Raw genomic sequence first — 23131 nt, 5'->3', positions numbered from 1 at the left:
TTTCTGGTATAAAAAAATGTGCTGGAATGCAGCATTTATACGTAATGTATTAAAAAGTTTAACTTTTTTCTTTTTCAGACTGATGTAGAGATCTGTTTGATTGGTGACAGCTGCAAAAGTCCCGTTGAAAGATTTTGGAATGGAAACACTATGATTTATATTTTGCAGAAAGCAGTAAGTGTGTGTGTTAGTTGCTGATTAACCCGGACTTTTGAATTCCAATCAACTATTTTCACACACCTTCCATTTTTTGACTTACCTGTGTTTTTCTCTTCAAGAGACCCAAGGAAGAAAGTGGCTCAATAGAAGAATCAAAACCAGATGATAGCATTTATGCCTCTGAGCTTTTACCAAAGGAGAGTTCTGGACCAGTGGCTCTTTCTTTCAGAAGAGCAAAGTAAGTGTCATTTGATGTAATTTTCTTTTGCAACTTTTGTTTCTCTTCTCATCCTGGGTTCAGCTCTAGCAGTCATTTTTCTCCTTCTTAGTAGCTGGTGCAGTGCTGTGTTTTTGACTTTCAGCCTGGGAACAACGCTGATAACACCGATGGTTTTAGTTGTTGCAAGTAATGTTTACTCCGACCGAGGACTTTCTCAGTCTCATGCTCTGCCAGGGAGGAGGGGAAGCCGGGAGGAAGCAGAGACAGGACACCTGACCCAAACTGGCCAAAGGGCTATTCCATACCACAGCACCTCATGCCCAGTATATAAACCGGGGGGAGTTACCCGGAAGGCCCAGATCACTGCTCGGGTCGGGCTGGGTATCGGTCGGCGGGTGGTGAGCAATTGTATCCTCTCCTCGTGTTATTTCCCTTATCATTATTATCATTGGTGGTAGCAAAAGTGGTTTTGTATTATACCTTAGTTACTGGACTGCTCCTATCTCAACCCATGGGAGTTACATTCTTCTGATTCTCCTCCCCATCCCTCCAGGAGCAGGGGGAGGAGAAAGGGGGGCAGTGAGCGAGCAGCTGCGTGGTTCCGAGTTACCGGCTGGGCTTAAAGCACGACACTTCTCCAATATTCAGAACCTGTATTATTTTCAATCCCCCCAAATTAAGTTACTGATTAGTTCAGTGAAGAGATCTGCAAAATTGCCTCCCCTGGCTAACAGTATTCCTAACAAAGTAGCTGAAGTCAAGGTACTGAGAAAGCACTTGTGAGCTGTCCCATGAGGTTAGTGGGACTGTCTGGGGGTAGGTGAGCAAAGAAAGCTGTAGAAAGAGGATTATGATGCTGCATTCTTTTTGCAGAATGATTTAGTGTCTGCTAACAAAGCGTGGTAGACAGGAGTTAGGTTTTACATAAGGGTTAGATTTAGCTATATTTGCTGGCATCTTATTTATTTTTTTCCATTCATATTTCCAGACAGTTGATTTCCTTGTATACCATGGCTCAAAATCCAAACATGACCCACTTGGAGCTAGGTGAAGTGGTTGCGCTTCCTCCCCTCTGGATAAGGTGTGACGGTTCTGATCCTGAACATACCTATTGGCTTGGAGCTGAGCCTCTCAAAGCTGGAAACAAAATCACAGGGATCAATTTGTATATGGTTACATGTGATGGTAAGGTTATAATGACACATAATGAAATGTGGAAGGCTTAAATATGTGGGAATATTGATGCAGTGATGCTGGTTTTATCCTTTGTGTGATGTTGCCTTGGTACTGCCTTGTTTTAAAAATAGTGGGGAAAAAAAGGAGAGAAAAGTTCCAAATTTGAATTGTGCCAAATGAGGCTTTTTGATTCTAACTTTTTTTACTTTCCTAGGTCCTACAGCTGATAAAACCTGTTTTGCAAACCTGGAAGAGCTCAAAATGGAACATAAAATAAATCATCATTCATCTGTTGTAAGTTTTTATGGTCTGTCATGTCTCCAATCTAAGTTTAAAAACTGGTTTTTGGATTTATGATGCTGGTTTTGGGAAGCTTTATAGATTCTATTTAGAAACTCACCTTAGTATGAGTCTGTAGTATAACAGTTCTCTTGAAATAACATTTGAGCTCCCTACGTTGTAATGAATTTGTCTGATATTAGCCCTTTCTCTGTGTGTGAAATGCTTTTAAAATGATTTTGCATGAATACAAAACAACCAATGTTGTGGGGTTTTGATTTTAAATCTCTTCATTCTAGGTGACAACAAAAGGATTTGCTCAGTATGAACTTATCAGAGCTGCTGCAATTGAGGACACAACTGTAGAATCTGAAAGCAGTATCTGTGTTGATATTACATGGAATACTGTAGATAAGATTCTGGAGACACCCCCACTAATTTCGGCTGCCACACTGGTAAGTCAAGAAGGAAAGAGCAAACAAGCCCAAGCTCTTTCCGTGGCTTATGTCATGAGTAGTGTAAAGGGTAGAAAATAAGTTTGACTCCTGACGTCTGCGTTTACTATTCTTTATATAAGCAACAGAAGAGTTCAAAATCTAAATTACCAGTTATGCTAATATGCATTTCACTAGTGACAACTTTAGGACACTTGTTCTTAAGTTTGACACTGACATAAACTTCTGGAACTTTCAGAATATTGGCCTGGAGTCTGGGGACCCCAGAAGTCCTGTGTATCAGCTATACAGGGAACTGCAGTTTCTCCTTGTAAGTATAAGTGTGAAGTTCCTGTTTCAGATTTGCGTGGAATTATGATTTTATGTGTTAATAATTTATTTAAAACTTCACCAGATGCTTCGAAGATAACTATAAACTTTTATTTTAGAATAAACTTTGAGTTCAGTTTTGGGAATCTTGAACACAAAGAGGACTCATGAACACCCAAGCCAGGAAATTCAAGAAGTTTCTAAGTTCATGGTTGGCTGTGCAGAGAGAGATGTGTGATTCTTGGAGAAGTTAACTACTTTTTGAAGTATGACATGTGCAGAACCTTGCACAAGAACTTATCTGTGTTGTTTCAATGTTCCTGCTGCCTTTAGGGTTTGGCTGAAGGTTTGAAGACGGGTGTGACCGAGTGGCCTGAACTGTTAGAGTCTGAACCTGCTTTTGAACTGGTCCAGGAATTTCTGACTGGTAATTGCTGCTTGTTACTTGGAGAAATGGGGAGAGAGGGATGGCACATTTCACAGAAATAAAAGGAAATTCCATATGAGCTTCTAAATGTGCCAAATGTCCCTTTGGTGATGGAAAACTATTTTGATGACATCTTAAAGCATCCAAAATTACTGATTCCTTCTGAAAACTGCTGAACACTGTGTGTCTTGTGAGAAGTTTAAGAGACCGGAAAATAAATCTAAAAAGGGAATTGGATGTGGGGATGCACCGAAAGCTTTTCAAATGCAACTGTAAAATTCTTGGTGTGTAGATTAAACTTGGACAAAACATAAACCAGACAAAACATAAACCAGACAAAAGATAAAGCAGACGAAAGCTGACAAATACATGTAGAAGAAAGCCAGACACTTGCCAGACCACCTGCTATCCCTTACTGTTTCCACACTGGCACTTCACAAGGTAATACTCAGATAATAGTATGTAGTAAAGGTATATGGGGAAAATGCAGAGCTTATAATAAAAAATACTAAGAAATTTTATCCTCAGACTATATCCTTGCCTAGTAAAACCAGTTTCTAAATGGATGCATTTTGTCTGTTAGCCATCCAGTCAGGGTATTTGTTTATGATCATGTCTCTGGGGATTTATACCATTGCTTTGATGATATTTTTTATTTCATAGTGCTGAAATTTATTTTTCTCCTCTATTAGATTTAAAGAAGCAGCTGGATGGATATTGTGTGTCTGGAAACAAGGATGGAACGGAGGTACATCTGATTTCCTACCAATTGCCTTGTCAGCTTGTTACCCTTAGAACTGTAGTTATTTCAAATTTTGACTTACATAATATTTTCTATAATATATAGTGTATTATTTATGTTCCATCATTAATTTGCTTTTCTTGGCTAATGTAATGCTTTCAGGCTAATTTAATGGTATCGGGTATCTGTCCTATTTATCTAGAGGTTTATGATCTTCTAAAGCAATGGGCAAATTCAAATTCAGATTTCTTTTCCCTTTCAGTCTACAGGCAAAGATTTGGGTCTTTTCCCTATCGAGTGGGAACTCATGTTTTGTTGATAAGCTAAAAATGTAATGTTTTTTGTATCAACTAAACCAGAAATAATCAGGGTGAGGATGATGGGAAGAGTTTTCTGTTCTGAGAACCTATGTATGTCTGTATTTTGGTCTCCAAGGGCACTGCTGGGTGTACATACAGTTATTTAATCATCTATAAGTTCAGTGTAGCATAGGTCGTTCTGAGTTAGTGCTTGCTGGGCTCTATTCTTGCTATTTACCAATGCTCTGTGCATTGTGCCACTGCAAGGAGAAAGGGACCATCTTGATGAGAGGTTTTTATTAGACAGTTTGGTTGAGCTTTACTTGGCTGTGATCAAGTCTTTCTGATGGTAGGCTTCACTTCCTGCTCCAATTATCCAATGTGGTAATTCTGAGTGGAATTAGTCTCAGTTTTAAACAAAAATATGCTTCCAAATTACTACGCATTAGTAGTTTCTAGGTGGTAGTTTCCCTGGAAAAGGGGAAAAATTAGTGATGCACCCAATTTTGATCTCTGGAGAAAAGTTTAATTCCTAAGGCCTTTGAGTCTTAGGCATTCTTTCTTACTTAAGACAAACTCTTTCAGAAAATCAGATGCGACACAGAGGCAGTGGACAGTTCAATGAAATCAATCTTCAGTGAGCGAGGAGACCTGGATTTTGCTGAACAATTATGGTGCAAAATGAAAAGTAAGTGTATTGTGGGATTTTGCCTCATCTGGTTTCCATTAATTCTTCTGTTCTCTGTGTCTACTATTCTGTGTTGCTTTCTCAGTGAAATGAAATATGAATTTCAGTTTTAAGGACTAATCAGCTCTTCAGAGAATTGTTACCAACAGGCTTTTTCTCCAAGCTAATTTTAGTTAATTGAATGAGTTGATACATTTTCTTACAACATATAAAGGTAGACCAACATCTAGCAGCAGATATTGTATTTCATTTGATTTGATTGTAACAGGTACAAAGCAATCAGTACTCATTTGCTCTAGAATAGAAAGCTTTAGGGATAATTTGTGTTTCTAGATCTGAAGGACACCTTTTAAGTTGATAAAGATGCATGTAAACATCATTCTTATAATACCAGTTATGGTCCTTCAGTAAAATACATTTTAATATACTTTTTTTTCAAATCACTAATTAACTTTTGTTAAGCTGTTCCAGAGAGTGTAACAGCTCCTTTCTTTCTGAGGGATGGACTTAGGCGTCTTTTAAATCCCATTCATTCCTCCTTAGTGCAATAACTGTTCAGTTAAATTTATCAAATGTGTTGAGCTTCAACGTGTATAGAGAGAGTGTAGCCACAGTATGTTATGTGGCAATCTGCCTCTGCTGTGTGCTGTTCTCCAACAGTCATATGCAGTTCAGTGCTCTCTTTTGAGCGTTGTTTCTTTAGAGTAACCCTTTTTAAAGTCATGATGTGACCAACTTAACTAAAAGGAGTGCAATCTGGCATTTCAGCTGTCATTCTCTAAATAAGGGGTTTTGTTCTGGCAAGTACATTTTGGCCTGTTGTTGCTGACTGAACAGCTAGAGAGAGAGCCTAGATTGATTAAAATATTGCACCTTTTTCTTAAGGTGTCTGTTCCTATCAGGAGTTGGTAATGTGTTTCACACTGATCCTAAAATCCCTGGAACGTGGTGAGATACAGCCCTGGGTATGTATTTGTATTTCACAATAAATTTGTACCTGTATTTCACAATAAATATTAACATTTTGAGTTGTTTGAAGTACAACACAGTTCTTGTCACTCAACTGCCCCTCATTTCTGTGTAGTAGTGTTTTCAAATGACTTCCAGGTGTCACAGGTTGCCTCTGTTTCCAGGTGGTGTACTTCTGATCGATGTTTATGATTGTACACAGTTCCATCACGAGAAAATCTTTCTAATTTCCAGATTCATCACGGGAGTAGCAGTTTGCTGAGTAAATTGATTCAACAGTCTTACCATGGAAAGATAGAGGCCGTTGCCCTCACTGGCATCACTCCGATTCAAATGCTTTTGGAGATTGGTTTGGATAAGATGAAGAAGGATTATGTCAGTTATTTCATAGGTAAGCCTGGTAGCTGTTAACATGGTTAGAAATTCAAGAGGAGAGGTATTCCATGCAGGAAATAATGATGGTTTTGGTAATCTTGATCTCGCTTCCGCTCCCATTTGCTGACGGGCTGTTTTCAGCCTTCTTTAATCATTGTACTTTTTAGTTGTATATGGCTTCAAAATTAAAAAAAAAATATTTGTTTCAAAATAATTATAGCTTGTATAATCGTGTGTGTCTTTATCAAATTGAAATTTGAGTATTTCAGTGTTATAGTTTTGTTGTTTTCTGAATCTTTGGGCAGGGTTTGTGTTTTAACATTGTTATTACCCACTTTCTTTATCTCTTAATTTCTTAATTTTCTTTTTGTTTTGTCATCTTGTTTTCATGTTTTGTTTCATTTGCTCTTTTATTTTCACTATTTCTAAGCCTGTATGTCCCAAGGATGGGGGTTGTCTGAAATATGTAGTAGGTTTCTTCACTGTGGAGCCTTGGTTGTAAGCAAAAGAACACCACTGCCACGCCACAGGGTTTTTTTCCTTGTCTTTAATGCATAATCAAATAATACTGCAGTCCTAGTGACTGCACTTTTCTTTGGTAGAATTCCCTGTTTTGATTACCTGAATGGTATTTATATTTCATATTGTAAATTTTAATTTTATGTTTTCTTTCCCTTGTTCATTTCCCAGGCCAGGAACTTGCAACATTGACCTACTTGGTGAGATGCTTTATTTATTTTTTTTAGGCTCTGAAAGCAGTATAAAGTAGAGCACACTTTGCTGATGGGGGGATGCAAGGCGTATCATTACTGTAAGCTGAGAAACTGAATTGCAAATCATGAGGATGGAACAATATACCGCAGAAATGTCAGTGTTGTTTCCTTATATGATTTCCTAGGTATCTGATGTGGGTTGCTGTCAGGCAGGACAGTGAATCTCTGCTCAGACTTTGATAGCATGGAACATAGTTCTGAGTCTGCCGGGTCATCCTTAAAACCTTGCTTTCTCAAAAGAAGCAGGAAAATGATTTTGGTATCCTGAGGTTGTGTTGTGTGACTGTAGAAATTGAATGTACTGTTAAGAGCAGAAGCTGTTTGCTGTTCCAGGATTACTTCATTTCCACGTCGGTGGATTTACAAGAGCAAGTTCATCGTGTTCAAAAGCTTCACCATATGTTGGAAATAATGGTCAGCTGTACAGTCCTACTTCAGTTCAAACACGAGAACCTCTTCCCTTTGACACAGTAATTATTTAATTTTTACTTCTTGCTTTTAAATGACAATAAGAAATAGATTCTTTTCAACATCTATATAGAAACTCTTTAAAAAGCAGCCATGCTTAATGTTGATGATGATGAGACTGCAGAAGTAGCAGTTGGATCTTCCTACTAAATTTTGCTTTTGACTAAAATTGGAAATGAAATCAGAGAGTACAGTTACTGTTGCACAAGGTTTATGCAGTGTTGCACAAGCATTTCTTCAAAGAAAGTAACTAGTTGTTGTCTATTGTAGAATCTGCATGAAGTATTATAGGGAAAACCCTCTAGATGAGAAGCATGTGTTTCAACTCCCCATCAGATCAGCTCTCGTCAACAAGTTCTATCAAGAGTAAGAGAACCTTCAATGTTTGCAGCATTAAATTGAGATGTGACCGAATACCTGACTGAATTTGGACATTTCTTGTTATTCTCTCAGTGATCACCCAAAAGTATGGAAGGTGGACATAAGTAGCGGGCATGGACCGAAGGAGGTTAAAACAACATGGCAAGTTACTACTAATCCTCTGGTTGAACATATGACATCAAACAATACAGGTAACAAGTGTTTGTGGCAAAATGAAATAATGAAAATTCACACTTTGAACAAATTCAGTTTCATATACTGGGTTCAGGGGCTCTGAACTTTTTCTTATTTATACTTTTCAGCAAAAGCAAAGTGATGTTTTTTATTGAAATGGTATTTACAGAATGTAAGAGTTTCAGAAAGTGGCGACTTTTCTGCCTCTCACCTTTGCTGAAATATGTTTTTAGAATGAAAATGACAGAATGGTTCCAAATATGACATGATTAAGCATTCTCCACAGTGTCTTATAACTTGTTTTTAAAATCTTTGCCAGTGTATCTGAGAATGGGTTTGAGGAGAAATTTGTCTGTTATCGAATGCTGGTCAGAGAAGCAAGCAGGTGCGAAGGAGAGAAGACGTGCCTTGCTGCAGGCAAATGTAGGACAGTGAAAAAGCATGAGAATGGGGAAGAATTAAGCATGTAGACTGGTACAGAAATAATTTGCCTTTTGGGGTGAGGTTTGCTACAGGGTAAAGCTTTGGTAAAGCTTTCCTGTCATTCTCAGCTTCTGTCAGGAAGTGCTCCTCTAGGTAAAACTATAGTTTTGAAACCAATTCTTAAAGCTGCTGCATGACCCAATCTCTACAATTGCTCTTTCCAAGGATAGTGGCTAATCCCACTTTTATTCTTTTGTCTCTGCAGGTCTCTTGTCCGATTCCACGGTTGCTGGAAGCAGCGAAGAAAGCATGTATTTTATTACAGTGGTTAAGTGCAGTCAGGTGCAGTTCACATAAATGCAAGTTTCTCTGCAGGCAGGCACTTGAAAGGTACAGTAAAGGGGAAAGCTCAGTCTTATCTGTGTCCCAACAGTATTTTTAGAAACACTCTGTGATTTGAAGAACCGTACATCTTACTGAGTTACTTGCTTTAGTGTGCTCCAAGTGTGGCTGACATACATGGTCTTAATTCTTGTGTTCGCACCCAGTTTGTTATAAATGTTGTGCAATGATGACTGTACAGCATAATGATTTTGAAAATGTAGTGGGTATTTTTGTTCTTATCTTTACGAACATTCAATAAAGCGCTGCACTTTGGGGGTTTAAATTTTACTTTTATTTGTTAAGAATGCAGTCAGACACTGTTCAAAGGGTGAATTATCTTAAGCCAACAAAACAAGCAATACTGTCATGTTTTCCTGGGCCAAGTGACATTTCATCATGCACGTATATCTGGAAAGCTGTTCATCCACGGCACTGTGGACTTCTGACAGTTTGGTTTCCTTTGTCCCTTTATTTCTATTTTGGAGTATTATTGGATTTACTTCTCTCTCCTCTTCAGGTTATTTTTTCCCCCTCAAGGCAAAGTGAATTATTTTAACTGTTTTCTTGCATACTTTTGCATATTTTCTTCAGTATAATTGGCTGGGCATAAGCATTTAAATACACTGGGATCACAGTTGCACACATTATGTTGATCAGATAGTTTATGTGGTGTTTTGGTAGTGTAACTTCAAACAATTACATAGTGTAGCACATGCTGATTAAATAATATGAGACAAAACTTTTGTATAAAAGAAAATTATTAATAAGTAAGATAAGGAAACCCCCAATATTCATGATTTTTAAAAACTATAAATCTCTATAATTCCTGGTTTCTCCTCAGTAAATCTTGCTTCTTATCCCTTTCCTAATATTCCATTCTGCAGTGGTAGAAAAAGAGGCACCTGTGGTAAACTTTAACCAATATAATAAACCACCTGCACTTTATTTGTTAGGCAAAATGAAGGTGTGTGTAAGCATGCAACTTTAACTGTGATTTCGAAGATAGAGTATGAGTAGGACAATACTGATGAGTATGCAGAATGTGAAAACTGTAGGAAGAACAATCTCTGTCACCATTTCCATGTGAGCAATCAGGGAATCTAAAATTTGAATGAATAATATGTAAGACATTTAATCTTCTGGAGTATACTAATTCTTAACTTTGAGTTAACATAGATTAAGGATTTTTTTTTACCATTTATGGCTAAAATTACTTTGTTAAATGTTGACATAAACAGCAAACAGAAAAATCCACAAGTCTGTAAAAGCTGGAGCAAATCCATAAAAGTTTTCCCTTTTTTATTTTCTAAGGTAAATTTCTGGAGATATGTCAGTACTCAAAGGGCTGCAAGTATTGTGCTTGCCATGAGTTAGCTTCAGTGCATTAGCAGTATTCTACTGTTCCTTTGATTTTTGTTCTCCCTGCCCCAAGGGAAAGATAGAAAAAAAGTTGTCAAAGAGAAATCCTCAGGAAGAACTTCAGCCTTTTTATGATTTTTCTTTGAAAAATTAAATGGCTTTTATTTTGTAGTGTTTTACTCCACAGATAAGCCTCAAAGAGTTCAGTAAGCAGTTAATTCACATAGAACATATTACTCAGCAGCAGCTGAGGCTAAGTAGACTGCATTCAGGATGACTGCTTAGACCTTTTCTAGCATGTGGAATTTATCTCATCCTCCTCCTGAGACTTATTTCATCTTAAAAATTTCAGAAACCCACTGTGGTAGACTATTGTAGTTCAGGAGTTGTGAAAAGTCCTGAATTACACTGGGAAGGTCTTGAGTGAGATGCATGAGCACTGTGGGAACTGCAGGCAAAGTCTGCTGTGTTGGGTATTCTTGAGCAGCTGCTGGAAGTTGTGGTACTGTCGGCTTTGCTACCAGGAGTATGAAAGAGCAGAAATGTGACTTGACCCTACCTTAGGCGAGTCCCGAGCCCGTTTTTTATAGTTCCATTTTATGTAGCAATCAAATGTGGCGGGTTTCTGTAGTGTAGTGGTTATCACGTTCGCCTCACACGCGAAAGGTCCCCGGTTCGAAACCGGGCAGAAACAGCCCTCCAGTACTCTTATTTTCCCCATGCAATGCCCCAGGCTTGGGGAAGAGTGGCTGGAAAGCTGCTCAGCAGAAAAGGACCTGGCGGTGCTGATTGATTGAGCTGAACACGAGCCACCATATGCCCAGGCAGCCAAGGTGGCCAACAGGATCTGAGCCTGTATCAGAAATAGTGTGGCAGCAGGAGCAGGGAAGTGAGGGCAACAGCCCTGGTGAAAGGTCTGGAGCACAAGTCAGATGAAGAATGGCTGAAGGAACTGGGGGGGTTTAGTCTGGATAAGAGAAGGCTCAGGGGGGGACCTTATCGCTTTCTACAACTGCCTGACGGGATGTAGTGAGATGGGAGTCGGTCTCTTTTCTCAAGCTATAGGACAAGAGGAAACAGCCTCAAGCTGTGCTAGGGGAGGTTTAGACTGGAGATTAGGAAGCATTTCTTTACCCGAGAGGGTGATCAGGTATTGGAACAGGTTGCCCAATCACCATACCTGGAAGTGTTCAAAAAACATGTAAATGAGGCCCTTAGTGACATGGTTTAGTGGTGATCTTGGCAGTCCTGGGGTAATGGTTGGACTTGATGATCTTGAAGGTCTTTTCCAACCTGGTTGATTCTGTGATTTGGAGATTTTTCTGTCTGCTTGGTTTGTCTGGGTTTGGTTTGTTTGAAAGTGAATTTAGCACTTTTAGTATCTTAAGAATACTGTCGTCCCTAGCCTTAATTTTAAATAGTAACTCCTTCATTTTGTGTATTCCATTAACATCCAAAGTTGATCCATTTAACCATGGTGATTTTAGTTGGAGAGAGTAAAGACAGACATTTTTGAGAGGCTTATTGTGTCTGAAAGCTGTTGTGCTTTCAGGGAGAAAATGTCTTTTAGGACCTGCTAATAGGAGTATTCACTGAGAAATTTAAGATTAGAAAATCATATAATATGCTTTTCTAAAACAAAACAGAAGACACAGAATTACCTGTAGCGAGGCGCTGGTGTGTGGCGGAGCAAGTGTCCATGGCCTCCCCATGCCAGTTGTCCACCTGAGAAGGTTGACATGTAGCAGTTCGATTAGGCTGTAATATTCTGTCGCATTCCCAGCAGCTTTTTCTCTGTCCCTGAACATTTGCCTTGAAACTATTTTATTCTGTCAGCGCACAATTTTCTGAGGGTTGATGTTTATCTTTGTGATTTTTATTGCAATACATATTTTTATAGTTAATTGTTTAATAAAATTTTTCAAAGCACATAACATATTCCATATTCTGATAAGGCAGCACATACGTAATTTTCTGTCTAGAAATCTGATGGAGCACTGGTAACATGATTCAAAATCTTGCATCACATCAGTAAGTCCAATGAGAGTTTGTGAAATGCTTTAGAAACAGTATTTGAGGCTGTTTCCACTTTGTGTCTGGAGGTCTCTGTATTTAACACATCCCTAATTTACAGAACCAAAGTGTTGTTTCATTCACCGTATTCAGGCAAGTTGTTTCCCAAAATTCAGTGTGATATTTGACCATATATCAAAGAAAAAGATAAAAAGAATAAAACTAGCAACTGACATCACCTCTCTTGAGCTTGGGAATCCATTTGCACTGATAATCTTTTTATAATAGTCAGCGGATGCTTTTGGGTATCGTGGCTTGTTCTTGTTTTTGAAATCAATGTGATAAAGTCCAAATCTCTCGGAAAAGCCTTTGTTCCATTCAAATTTATCCAGCAGTGACCAGGCAGTGTAACCTTTGACATTAACACCATCATTCAGAGCTGTAAGCAGAATAGAAATTATTCTGTTAAACTTGTTGCCTATATTTGTCATCCTTCAAATCTGGTTCTGTAGGTGGTTTGTTTTATACCAGAAAGAGATGGCGAGGAAGACAGGAAAGTAGTAAATGTGAAGTAATTTAGATTCTTTAGCTTAGAGGTACTGGAGCTCATAGGTGCAATTTGTCCTTTCTAGAAGTGGAAATTGATGATCTATTACAGTATTAAATCTCATGTAGGTTATTATATTTATCAGCATCACTACATTTGGCTGGGTTGCCATTTCTGTGAAAATTTATTAGTCTACTTTGCCCATTTTGATCTGTGAATATTTATTTCTCTATGATGTCAAAAAGAATCAGAAGGTGAAAACACTCAAAAAGCTCACGCACTAAAAAGATGTTTTTAAAGTTACCTTTGAGTATTTCATTAATATATCCTTTCAGATACTCTATCCTCCATTCATCACACAGCTGAGTACACTGTACCTTTTCAGAAACTCCATTCTCTGTCACATAAATGAGAGGGTTCCCATACTGTGTCTGCAAACAAAGGTGGGGTTAGACTGGTTCATATAAACAAAATCATCTCATACTGTGACAGAACACAAGACTTAGAAAATTGCTTTTTATGCATTTTACTAGATTTTTCTTCCTAAAGGTAATAATTAGTAAATGTGTAAGTAGGAATTTAAGTTAACTATGGTTTTATTTTAAAGTTACTCAATTCTATAGTTTTCTGAGCTGAAATTAAGGTGGGGTTTTTGGCAAAGAAACTTCCCAATATAACCTATAAAACATTGTAAGTGTAGCTTCTGCATATAACCAGGCATTTTGTTCAGTTCCTTTTAAAGATTTACTCTATAATCACCTTAATGAAGTTGAGTAATCTTCTGAATCCCCAGGGCACGGAATATAACCATTCAGGTCCTGGAGCTGGCCATTTTGGGTCCACCAGTTCAGCCAAATCATAGTCAGTGTGGTAACTGGGCACTTGTAGGACGGGAAAGCTCTTCTGTAGAACATAATGAGTAGTAAAATGGCCTATTCCCAAGAAACCCGTGTGCCTTTAATGCAGGTTTTCTCTTGCACTGAGAAGGTTGGTAACCTTGAGGTCCCCAGCCCCTGCTGGGCACTCTTCCTACCTATGGAAATAATTACAGAAAACATCTGAAAAGCACAGAGATTTGGTTTCTTTACCTCACCAACCATAAATGCAGTTTTCCTGACCTTGGTGTTAGTGTAGAGGGCAGTTTAGTTTGATTGCTTTTTTGAGATGAAATAATCTTTCACCCTTTTGGTTTGGAGACGTAAGTTGAGTACAATACATGGAGAAGAAAGTGAATTAAAGTGATTGGGTTTTTTTTGTTTTCAAAGAGCATTGATAAATGTCAACAGAATGCTTGGAAACATAACATGATAAGAACAGAAGTGCTTTGCTGCTGGGTACATTGCCTGGCTGCTTCATCTTGTGTAACGAAGAGTGTGGAACCCTGTAGAAATGCAAGCTTTAGTGATGGAAGAGTGATGGTTCTTTGTCTTTAGGTTAAAGAAAGATATTTAATAACTCCTTGTCACAGGGCACTAAAATGGAGTCTGACAGAAAAGTGAAGCATTTGCTTCCTTTCCAGTTTGGAACACTGAGATGTGCAACTGTTGGGCTCAACAGCAGCTCAATGTCTTGGTTCTAGTAGGACCCCAGACTGCTGAGGAGCTGTATCTGGCCCATGGGCTGTTGCTGCTTAGCCTCGCCTCTCCTCTGTCCTCATACTGGACTAAACTACACGTTGGTCATTGTAATATGCTGTAAGTGCGTCATTTCTTCATGTTATAGTTGGTTACTGGGACTTACCTACATAATTCTTCATAACTTCTGGATAGTCTCCTTTGTAAATCGGATTTGCAAACCATCCCAAATGGAACTGTATATATCTTTCAGCAGCATCTCTGTCTGTTTGGCTGTGTGGATCAATAGGCTCACCCCAGCCACTGGTTAGGGAAATTCCAACCATACCTTAAACCACAAAGTGACAATTCTGCAGTTTATGCATAATCTCTAATCCATTAATTTAAATAGGAATATAATCACAGAATGAATCCTTATTACCTTGCTGCTCACTACGCCATGTGTCATTGTAAGAGTGCCATACCTTTGCATGAGTCTGGAAGTTAAAAAAAATAGGTCATATCCATGTTTTAATCTTATGCCATAGTCAGTATAGAAAGATCAAGAGCAGTTCTTGCATTCAGGTATATCTGAATATATCACATTATTTCTTCTATGCATATGGTGGAATCTTTAATTTCATATAACATGTCAAAAAAAGCATTTATGCATGATTCCTTCCTTCAATTCCAGGAGGTGCCCATAAAGGTGATAAAAATTCAGTGTAGTGTCTGTCCATCTTTGGATGTCTTTGCCTAATTTATTCAGGCAAGTAAAGGTTTATTTCCAGGAGAGCTAGCCTTACTCAAGTCACTTGCAAAATTCAAGTTCATTTCAGAATTCAAGCTCAATCCTGTTGGTCAGGATTTTTACTCCTTGTTTCTAGAGTCACCTGGGGATTTTGTTACTCAACCAGTTTGAAACGTACTGTAAAAGAGACACTTAAATTATACAGAAAATGTAAGTTGTTGCAACAGTGTCACATCAAGCACCTAGTGTGTCGTGCTACACCTCAGTGTGAGCTGGTGGTTTAAATCAGGTGGTAATTTCAATGTACTACTTGGAAATGACATCAGTGCAAAACTATTTCCATAGACCTTAATCAGTCTGCTAAAACCTTTTAATTTACACATAATTTAAAGCATGATTTTTGTTTTACTTTAATCATATGGTGTGCTGCTTTGTATGCACCGCATCCACCGAGCTTCAGTCCTGGTGCATGTTCTCCTGTGTCATAACCCTTTACAGCAACTGCCTGCAAATACATAGAGTGAGTTAGTCTCTGAACAGCAGAGCTAAGGAATTTGCTGCTGTGCTATGGACTTAGATCCTCTGCTCTCCTCTATGGTCTGTTTCTCTATCCTCTCCAGTCCCCTTTTTCCTTCACCTCCCCTTGACTCCCATGTACAACCCCACTGCTTGGTTGATAATATACTGTGGCTTGTTGGAAACAATATGTTGGTGACTGGAATTTCATGTCTTAAAACTCTGCCCTTGTGCACAATCTGGCCACTGAGATTTTGGGGCGAAGTGTCTCCCTTTCCCTTTCCCTCTCTAATTTTTCACCTATTTTCCTGTAGTGTCATTTCCACAGAATTTTGGGAACAGAACTGTGTAATGGGAGTGATTGGAAGGAAAGCATTGATAACTTACCCAAGGGTCACTAAAAGTAATCCAGTGTTTCACACGATCACCAAACTTCTCAAAACATAGATTTGCATAATCATTAAAGAAATCTATCATGCTTATATTTTGCCAGCCACCATACTTTTCTTGGAGAACCTTTGTAAATAAGAATTTCAAGAATCAATAATGCTGTTTAAAATATTACCTGCCTGTTCATGAAGACTTACTTATATTTCAGTAGCTCAGAAGATTTTTTCAATCTTCAACATATATAAAATGCAAATTAATAGAAAATAATTCTAAGCACACGTAAGAGCATGCAGCCATCTTTAAACATTTTTCCAAGTACATATAAATTTCCTCTCAGAAGCATTCATATTAACATTTCACTAATTGAAATATTGTCTAACCTGTGGAAGATCCCAGTGGTAGAGGCTCACAATAGGGATAATATTGTTTTCCAGAAGACTCTTAATTGTATCATTGTAGAACTGTATTCCCTTCTCATTCACTTGCTCTGCTGATGAAACACACAGACAAGAAAATGCCCGGATTGGTTTACAAATAACTGGAAGAAAGAAACCTAAATCTTTTAACCGAGGCATTTAACAGTGCAGTGATGGGTAGGCTGTAATGGGTGTATAATGGTTGAACTCTGTTCTGCAAAGAAACAGAAATCTGTTTACAGGCAATGTTAAACAACCATGGTATGTCTACTAATGCTGGTAAGAATGTGGTGAAAATGTTTTGCTTACTTTTGATGCCAGTGGGCATAATCCGAGGCCATGAGATAGAAAAGAGATAGTGATTCACTTTCAACTTCTTTAGTAGCTCAATGTCATCCTGTGAAAAGAAAACCCAATTAACTTTTCTAATGTCTGAGCAGAGTGACTCTTTAGTTACTCATCTGTCTTAAGTAGTACTGAATGCAGAAAATCTAGAGAAGAGTTGCACAAAAAATAGGATTCTATCAGTTCTTTTCTGCATTTGCTTTGAGATGATGGCTCTTTCTACTTGTATTACTTCTTTTTTAACTATTTTTTCCTTGACTCTAAAGAGGTCCTGTAATGTTTTGTGTTAACAACTGTGGAATCATGTTTTCACCAGCAAATAGGGGACAGAAAAATGGGTTGAGGTATTCTGCAACACGATTATATTGTCAGAATTCACAATGGGAGTGTTTTAAAAAATAATAAACCTGTAAATTTTGACCTCAAACATTTCAGCTTAGGCACAAAAACACAAATCCAGGTTTTCATTCACTGTCTCATCCTGGAGTTAACACAAAGAATAAATTCAGTATAAATACGTGTTCTTTTTCTAAGAAATTGTTCCTCTTTGATATTAAATGAAATTAGAAAGTGATGGTGTGAGAGCCAACACAGAATTCAATGATGAAAGCACATAGAGGAAGTGCTCTTATAACCATGAAACACACAAACAAGTTTTGTAAAGCATCTCAAAGCACAAGCCCACAGTGGTGAACAAATACCGAAGTGCTGTCATTTATGTCTGAATCCTCTCTGTAACCTACATCCTGTGATCATCTGTCAGTCTCTTCTAATACAACAGTCCTGTGAGCTTCCGAGTTCCAACTTCTGTGGATTTTAATTAAGCTGTTCTTTCAAGCTTTTACTTGTTTGAGAGAGATCAAATGAAACCTCTCCTGCATTTTCCCATTTTAGAATAGTAAGGCATTATTAGTTTCTTTCCTCTTAGTTCATGCTGAGACCTCTGCTTCTCTTTATTTCAAAATGGGAAATCAGTAGCATGAAATGGCTCCAGAATGTTCCCAAAAGGTGTAGTTCCTCTTTAACAATACCTTTACTTTGTAGTAGCCATCACATGCTGAATCTCCTGTTTCATTTCTGAACACTTTTCCTTTTTTGTGAGTGAAAGCATCCCAGATACTTGGTCCTTTCCCATCCTTGTCCCAGGCCCCTTCAGTCTGGTATGCAGAACTTCCAATACCCCATAAAAACCCTAAAGGTAAAAAGAAGTGAGTTGTTATCTCAACGTTTGCCTGCAAAACTGGTCTTCATACTAAGTTTTCATATGAGAAAGTAATTGATACACCTTCAGAGCTGTGTAGCTTGGTGTGAACTGAGCATGACTGTGCCTAGTGAAGAGGCCAATGTTTTCTATGTGAAACTCTATCAGTGCATAAAAAGGGACTGTCTGAAAATGTGGTATAGATCAAAGGTGTCCTTTTCTCATGCACTGAAAAAGGAATCTAATTCTTTCATGTATTAAACCTTGTTCCTGTTATTTTGCAGTATTGAGGTAGTGCATTGATAGCGTGGCAGAAATGTCTTGCTGTCAGAAAAAAGTAGGTTCCCACATTTTGGCCTGCTAATTTTATGGGGTTTTATAGTGATTACAAGTGTAGCTGTTGTTATGTAAAACACGTAGAAAGATTCTGGATTATTTTCCTAGTATTATACAAAAGGACACGATTAATCCATTTTATAAGCCACTTAAAAACATGAGCATGAAAACAAATTGGTGCCTGTATCTTTTTAGTTTTAATTTTGGTAAAATGAAATGTGTGTGTAAAAAAAGTATGTTGAGGAAAGAACAAGGTTTCATAAAGCAGTACTCACGGGTGGATTAGATAATACTACACAAGTTGAAATAAACCTAATGCAACTATTTCATTCACGTTCATTTCTGAAGTTAGCTGCATAACAAAGGATATATTTACTTTATAATTCTTCATTAGTTGTAACTAATGAAAGAGTTTTCAGGTGTGATTTGTTACACTGCACTTCTTATTCAATCACAGATAGGAAAGGGAGGTCTGGATGTGAAATACTTATCTATTATCATTTACTTGGAGTTTACTGGTTTAAGCAACTATACGAAGAGCAGAGTTAGGTGAATCCCTGTATCCCCAGGGCTAGATGCACAAGATGATGTTAAGTATGAATTCTGCAAGAGTCTGAATGTTTGTTTCTGTCCTTTCCCTGGAAGAACAAGGAAAACCGTTCAGCAGCTTTCTCCTGCAAACACACAAGTAGATCTAGAGCATTATAAACCCCACGACCAACTGTAGTTCAAAAGTACCATCTGGAAAAGTGCCATAATAGAAAGAGCCTGAATTATTCTTTGTCCGCTGGAAATCCTCAGCTGTATCCAGCCGTGTTATGGGCACAAGCATATACCATAGTCTCAGAACGTAAGTCTTCATCCCTCTTAATTTCCTCACTGCCAAGTGTCCTCTGCCAGTTCCCACCTGATAAAATAGAAGAGCACTGTCAAGTGTTGCCACCCTACAAAGTAGGCTTGGGGTGATCAAAAGGGAAGAGCTTACTTTTTCTGCTGAATGGGTACAAAAGCAGTGCTTGGGTGAAGTGGAAGATGCAGTTAAGCTTCTGGCAGGGTGATGAAATGAGGGAAGAATGAAGTGCAAAATTGTAACTATTAGAAGTGTTCCCTGCATGTTTTCTATAACATTACTTATCTCTACTATATTCTGAAGTCTCCTTGTTGGAAGCTGTTTTGTTCTGGATGTCAAACTGTCCCACCAGTGTCAGTAACTAACACTTGGGAGTGGGAGCAAGAGCAAGAAATAAAAGCGATTATGCCTCTAGCATCTTGCCAGCTACATATGTAGCTTGTGCAAGTTGAAGAGGAAAATTAACACTTGTTGCAGTTTTAATAATTGCAGCTTTTATCTTGATGATGTCCCTTTTATCCAGCTCCAGCATCAATTTAAAATGTTAACTGCTAAATCAGGTTAAACTATTGGTGGGAGGACCAATTCTACCCATTTTAAATAACATTGCAGAAGGGCTTTGTATGACAGTATTACTTTCCCCAAATCTATACAGTTCCCAAAAGATGTGTTTTACATTCCTGAGCCTCTGTTGGTGAATTTGAAGATGGGATTAGAAACTGAGGAAAAGTAGAAGTATTATTTTATTAAAAATAATCGTATTTTGTGTGGAGCATTGTATAGAAAGTAAATACATCTGGAACCTTGGAAAGCAAACTGGGATTACAGGATTGGACATGTGCACTAAGACAAGCAGTCAACAGCCCTGGGGATCCCAAGAGCAGGTAAAAGGTCTGAAAATACCATGTCCTTTCCTGCCTGTAGGAAACCAGCCTTGCTGCAGGCTTTCTGCAGCATGCGAGCAGGGAACTGCATTTTACACAGCATCTCCCAACCAAATGCAAACCCAAATCTGGCTGAAACCGAAAGCTGAAGGAACCAATTCTCAGAACATGTAATAAATGTACAACCTCAGAGACCTCTCACTCTTCTGTGCTTGTTAAAGAGCATTCCATATACGAATTAATGCAGGAACTGCACAGCTGCATTGGGAAAATGTGCCTTTAGCCTTGGATTAAAATAATCTTCACCTCTGCATTTCTAATGTGAACATTTACATTGCAAAGGGGATAAAAAAGAGCAGACTACAACCATGTAAAAAATAGGGCCTAAGTACTCTGGTTTTATTTTGAATATAAAAGGTTGCAAATACAAGTGGTTTTAATGTAGACATTGGCAGTCAAATCAAGCTCTTCAGTCTAGTCAATGAATTAGTTTAAATCTAGTGTTACCCTTTGTGTTCCTGTCAGCAGTGGAAAGCAGCAAGGAGAACAGAAGGTGTGTGCTGTGAGGAATGCTGTCAGTTTCCAGAGCTGAGGCATTGACCCTATGGGAATAGGACTGTATGCTTTTGCAGAGGTGTTGATGCTTCTGTTCCAAAGCTAGAGCATAGCTTTAGTAATGTTTTAGGGTGTTTATTAGGGTTTAGACATTTGTAACTGATTTGTATTTTGGGTAGCTCATTTGGAGCTGGGACTAACAGTTGAATCTAAATCAGTGTATTTTTCACTCTTTGGCCTGATAACTCCATTAGAAATAATTTCAGCACTTCAACAATTGCCAAACACAAGAAACACATTTTTAAGCAAACATGATTTTCCAACACCCTGTATTGAAGTAAATATTCTTATTTCATGCACAGTTCCCTGTTGAATATTCTATTAATTAATGTTCTTTTCAAATGAATACTTGCTTTTTGGAACTCTTCATTGCTCTGGTTTTCTGGAAGATACCTTTACAAATACAGTAGAAGCAGCAGCTATTTGAGTAGTGCAGAAAGGTTCATCAATAGTGCAAAGGTTCGAATAGTGCAAAAAATTTAAGCTTCAGGCTGGTGCTGTAAAACACCCTTTTGATTGTCTTGTTCTCTGGCAGCTGTATTACCTCCTACCTTATTACAGAGTGACTTACTTGAATTTCCCCCCATTTCTGGCTTACCTGGTGTTCTTCGCAATGGTTATGTCCCAACCAGGAGATTCCTCTGAACTGCCAGAAATTTACCAGGGAATTCAGAATAAATTTACTTTCACAGGATAATTGCATGGAATTAATCCAACTGTCACAAAACTCAGGAGAAACATCTAGTTGAAAACAGCATTTTGTTCACTTACAGCTAAAACAAAAAGAACAATCCTTTTGTATTCACGGTGAACACTGCAGGAAAAGGTTTAGCTTAACCATACGAATCTTTTAGCAATGATTTTCCTTTGTAAGCAAAATTAGCTTTGCAAGTGATCTATACACTCATACATAATTGCTCTTGCTCTTGAATGGGGTGTCTGTAGACATTTTTCTCTTGGTGCAAATGTCTGTATCCAAGAAGGGATTTAGCAGAGAGATCTCGCTGGGAGATTTTGTGAGGTCAGGGGTTTTGTTTTTATATGGCGTAATTCTGAATCAGATATTCAGAATGCAGGCTTGAAAATTAATATGCTTTTTCTTTTCTCTTGTTTCCAGAGGAAGTCCTTATGGTGATGTCTTTGTGGAAAAAACAACTCTTCATGTCTTGGAGGTCAGCTGTTCAGCTTGAGCTATGGCTGTTTGTTGTTCTAGCTCGGTGAGTTATTCAGCCCCCCCTCATTGGTAGTATTCATTGAAAGGACTATGAAACGAGCAAAGCCATTGCTAGGGCTTGCTGGGCTGAAAACAAAAAGATGTGTGAACCTGTCACCCATCCACCCTAAGGAAAGGGGGTCTTAGCAAAGGGAGGCTTGCAGAGGAAGCAGGAAAAGCACCAGCTCTGTTGGCTCTAGGGAGCTGGGGATTTTCTTTCTCCCTGCTGCAGTGCACCCACGTAGCTGCCTGGCACTTGGGCTTTCAGTGGGTGGGTGACTCCTGACCGTGGAACCTGCAATCCTTGGCCTTTGCTGCTGTACAGTTTGTAAACAAATTCCCATTTATTTATTCAGCTCGGGTTTGTCTTTTCTTAGAGCAGTACTGGTGCCCTCTCGTGGTCAATATTAAGAAAGAGCATTAACGTTATAAATGTTGCTTAGTAGTGTAAGATAAGTGGTGACACTGGAGGTCATATACTGCCTCTGATCTCAGGAGTGAAAAAGTGTATTGAAACTCTAGAGGGAATATCGTTAGGAGCTCCTTGCTCATCCATGCAGGTCTCTCAGTACACTTGCTTGACTTCCTGCTCATTAGGATGGATCATTTTCAAGCATGGAGGAGGTGATCCTGGAGAATCAAGCAGCTCATGCACTTTGTGATTTGTGATGCACATAAAGGGCAGTATTGTATACACAGGTGAGCCTACTGCAGGTGAGTCTGGTGTTTACAGCACATTTTAAAGTACTTGCTGGCATGCTTCATCTCCCACAGAACTGGGTAGGGCAGGGTGCAGGAGTCACAGCAGTGCTGTATGATGCTGGAGTTGTTGGGATGATTAAGGATGTGCGTTAGTCATTCAGTGTTAAATCACAACTGCATCACAAAAACAAAGGCTTTGGTGTGCAGGAGAGAAACTGACTATTCCAAGAACTGACAGTGGAAGCAGACACAGATCACCCCTCTTTATGGATGAGGAGCACAGGGAGTTTTATCAAGCCAAGATCTGCACTCAGGTCTCTTGGCTCTCTGCCCCGTGCCATAGGTACAAGCCAGTCTGCTGCTTTAGGGACTAGGTTATGCATCACCGAAGCCCTTTGATGAATTGTCACTGACTTCAGTGATCAGCATGAGCAAGCCGTTGGTGTGCACGAAAACAGGATTCTTTCAAACTCCGTTTAACAGGGGCTGCTAGAAACGTGATACTGTTCCACTCTAAGTTGTGCTTACATGGGTTTTCTTCTCTTAACACAATCTTTTTCTGTGATGTTGTTTCCCAGTTTCCTGCAGAAAAGCCCAACTTTACAAAGAAAAAAGACATGAGATATTTACATTGCTACAACTTGGTCATTTTTTCCTCTTGTTTCATCTTGGAAAAGTTCATTAGCAGCAGCTTTTAAAATGTGCCAGAAACACGTCAAGGCTGTAAAATCTTTTACTT

At 38.6% G+C, this 23131-nt stretch overlaps 2 protein-coding genes and 1 non-coding gene across 6 annotated transcripts; 2 read left to right on the top strand and 1 right to left on the bottom strand.

Annotated features, from left to right (window-relative positions):
* Positions 1–78: 78 nt before the first annotated feature.
* On the top strand, positions 79–8984 carry ZWILCH (zwilch kinetochore protein). 4 transcript variants are annotated; one of them, XM_030497194.1, is made up of 15 exons: positions 305–397; positions 1368–1564; positions 1770–1849; positions 2134–2289; positions 2528–2599; positions 2932–3025; positions 3718–3773; positions 4652–4754; positions 5640–5719; positions 5958–6114; positions 6789–6817; positions 7205–7341; positions 7610–7705; positions 7793–7911; positions 8583–8984. In XM_030497194.1, exons 2-15 carry the CDS (start codon positions 1390–1392, stop codon positions 8672–8674), a joined length of 1446 nt encoding a protein of 481 aa, XP_030353054.1. In that variant the 5' UTR covers positions 305–397; positions 1368–1389; the 3' UTR covers positions 8675–8984. The 4 variants fall into 4 exon arrangements, with proteins under 4 accessions (XP_030353057.1, XP_030353058.1, XP_030353056.1 ...); XM_030497196.1 differs by lacking the exon at positions 7610–7705 and having other exon boundaries at positions 297–397; XM_030497197.1 differs by lacking the exons at positions 6789–6817; positions 7610–7705; positions 8583–8984 and adding an exon at positions 79–180 and having other exon boundaries at positions 279–397; positions 7793–7854.
* Positions 8985–9249: 265 nt separating this feature from the next.
* On the bottom strand, positions 9250–19337 carry LCTL (lactase like). The gene is given in 14 exon segments (XM_030497202.2): positions 9250–9801; positions 11722–11785; positions 12313–12512; positions 12925–13051; positions 13380–13570; positions 13573–13653; positions 14361–14522; positions 14616–14670; positions 15334–15429; positions 15828–15956; positions 16211–16320; positions 16556–16643; positions 17623–17783; positions 18867–19337. Coding segments are annotated over 14 exon segments (1956 nt in total). The 5' UTR covers positions 19243–19337; the 3' UTR covers positions 9250–9685.
* On the top strand, positions 10682–10754 carry TRNAV-CAC. The gene has a single exon. It is a non-coding gene; the product is annotated as a tRNA-Val (tRNA).
* Positions 19338–23131: the final 3794 nt, after the last annotated feature.

The sequence above is a fragment of the Strigops habroptila genome, chromosome 9 (genome assembly GCF_004027225.2).
Source record: "Strigops habroptila isolate Jane chromosome 9, bStrHab1.2.pri, whole genome shotgun sequence".
Classification (NCBI taxonomy): domain Eukaryota; kingdom Metazoa; phylum Chordata; class Aves; order Psittaciformes; family Psittacidae; genus Strigops; species Strigops habroptila.
Note: the sequence above shows the minus strand (reverse complement) of the source record. Positions and strands in the feature narration are given on the sequence as shown.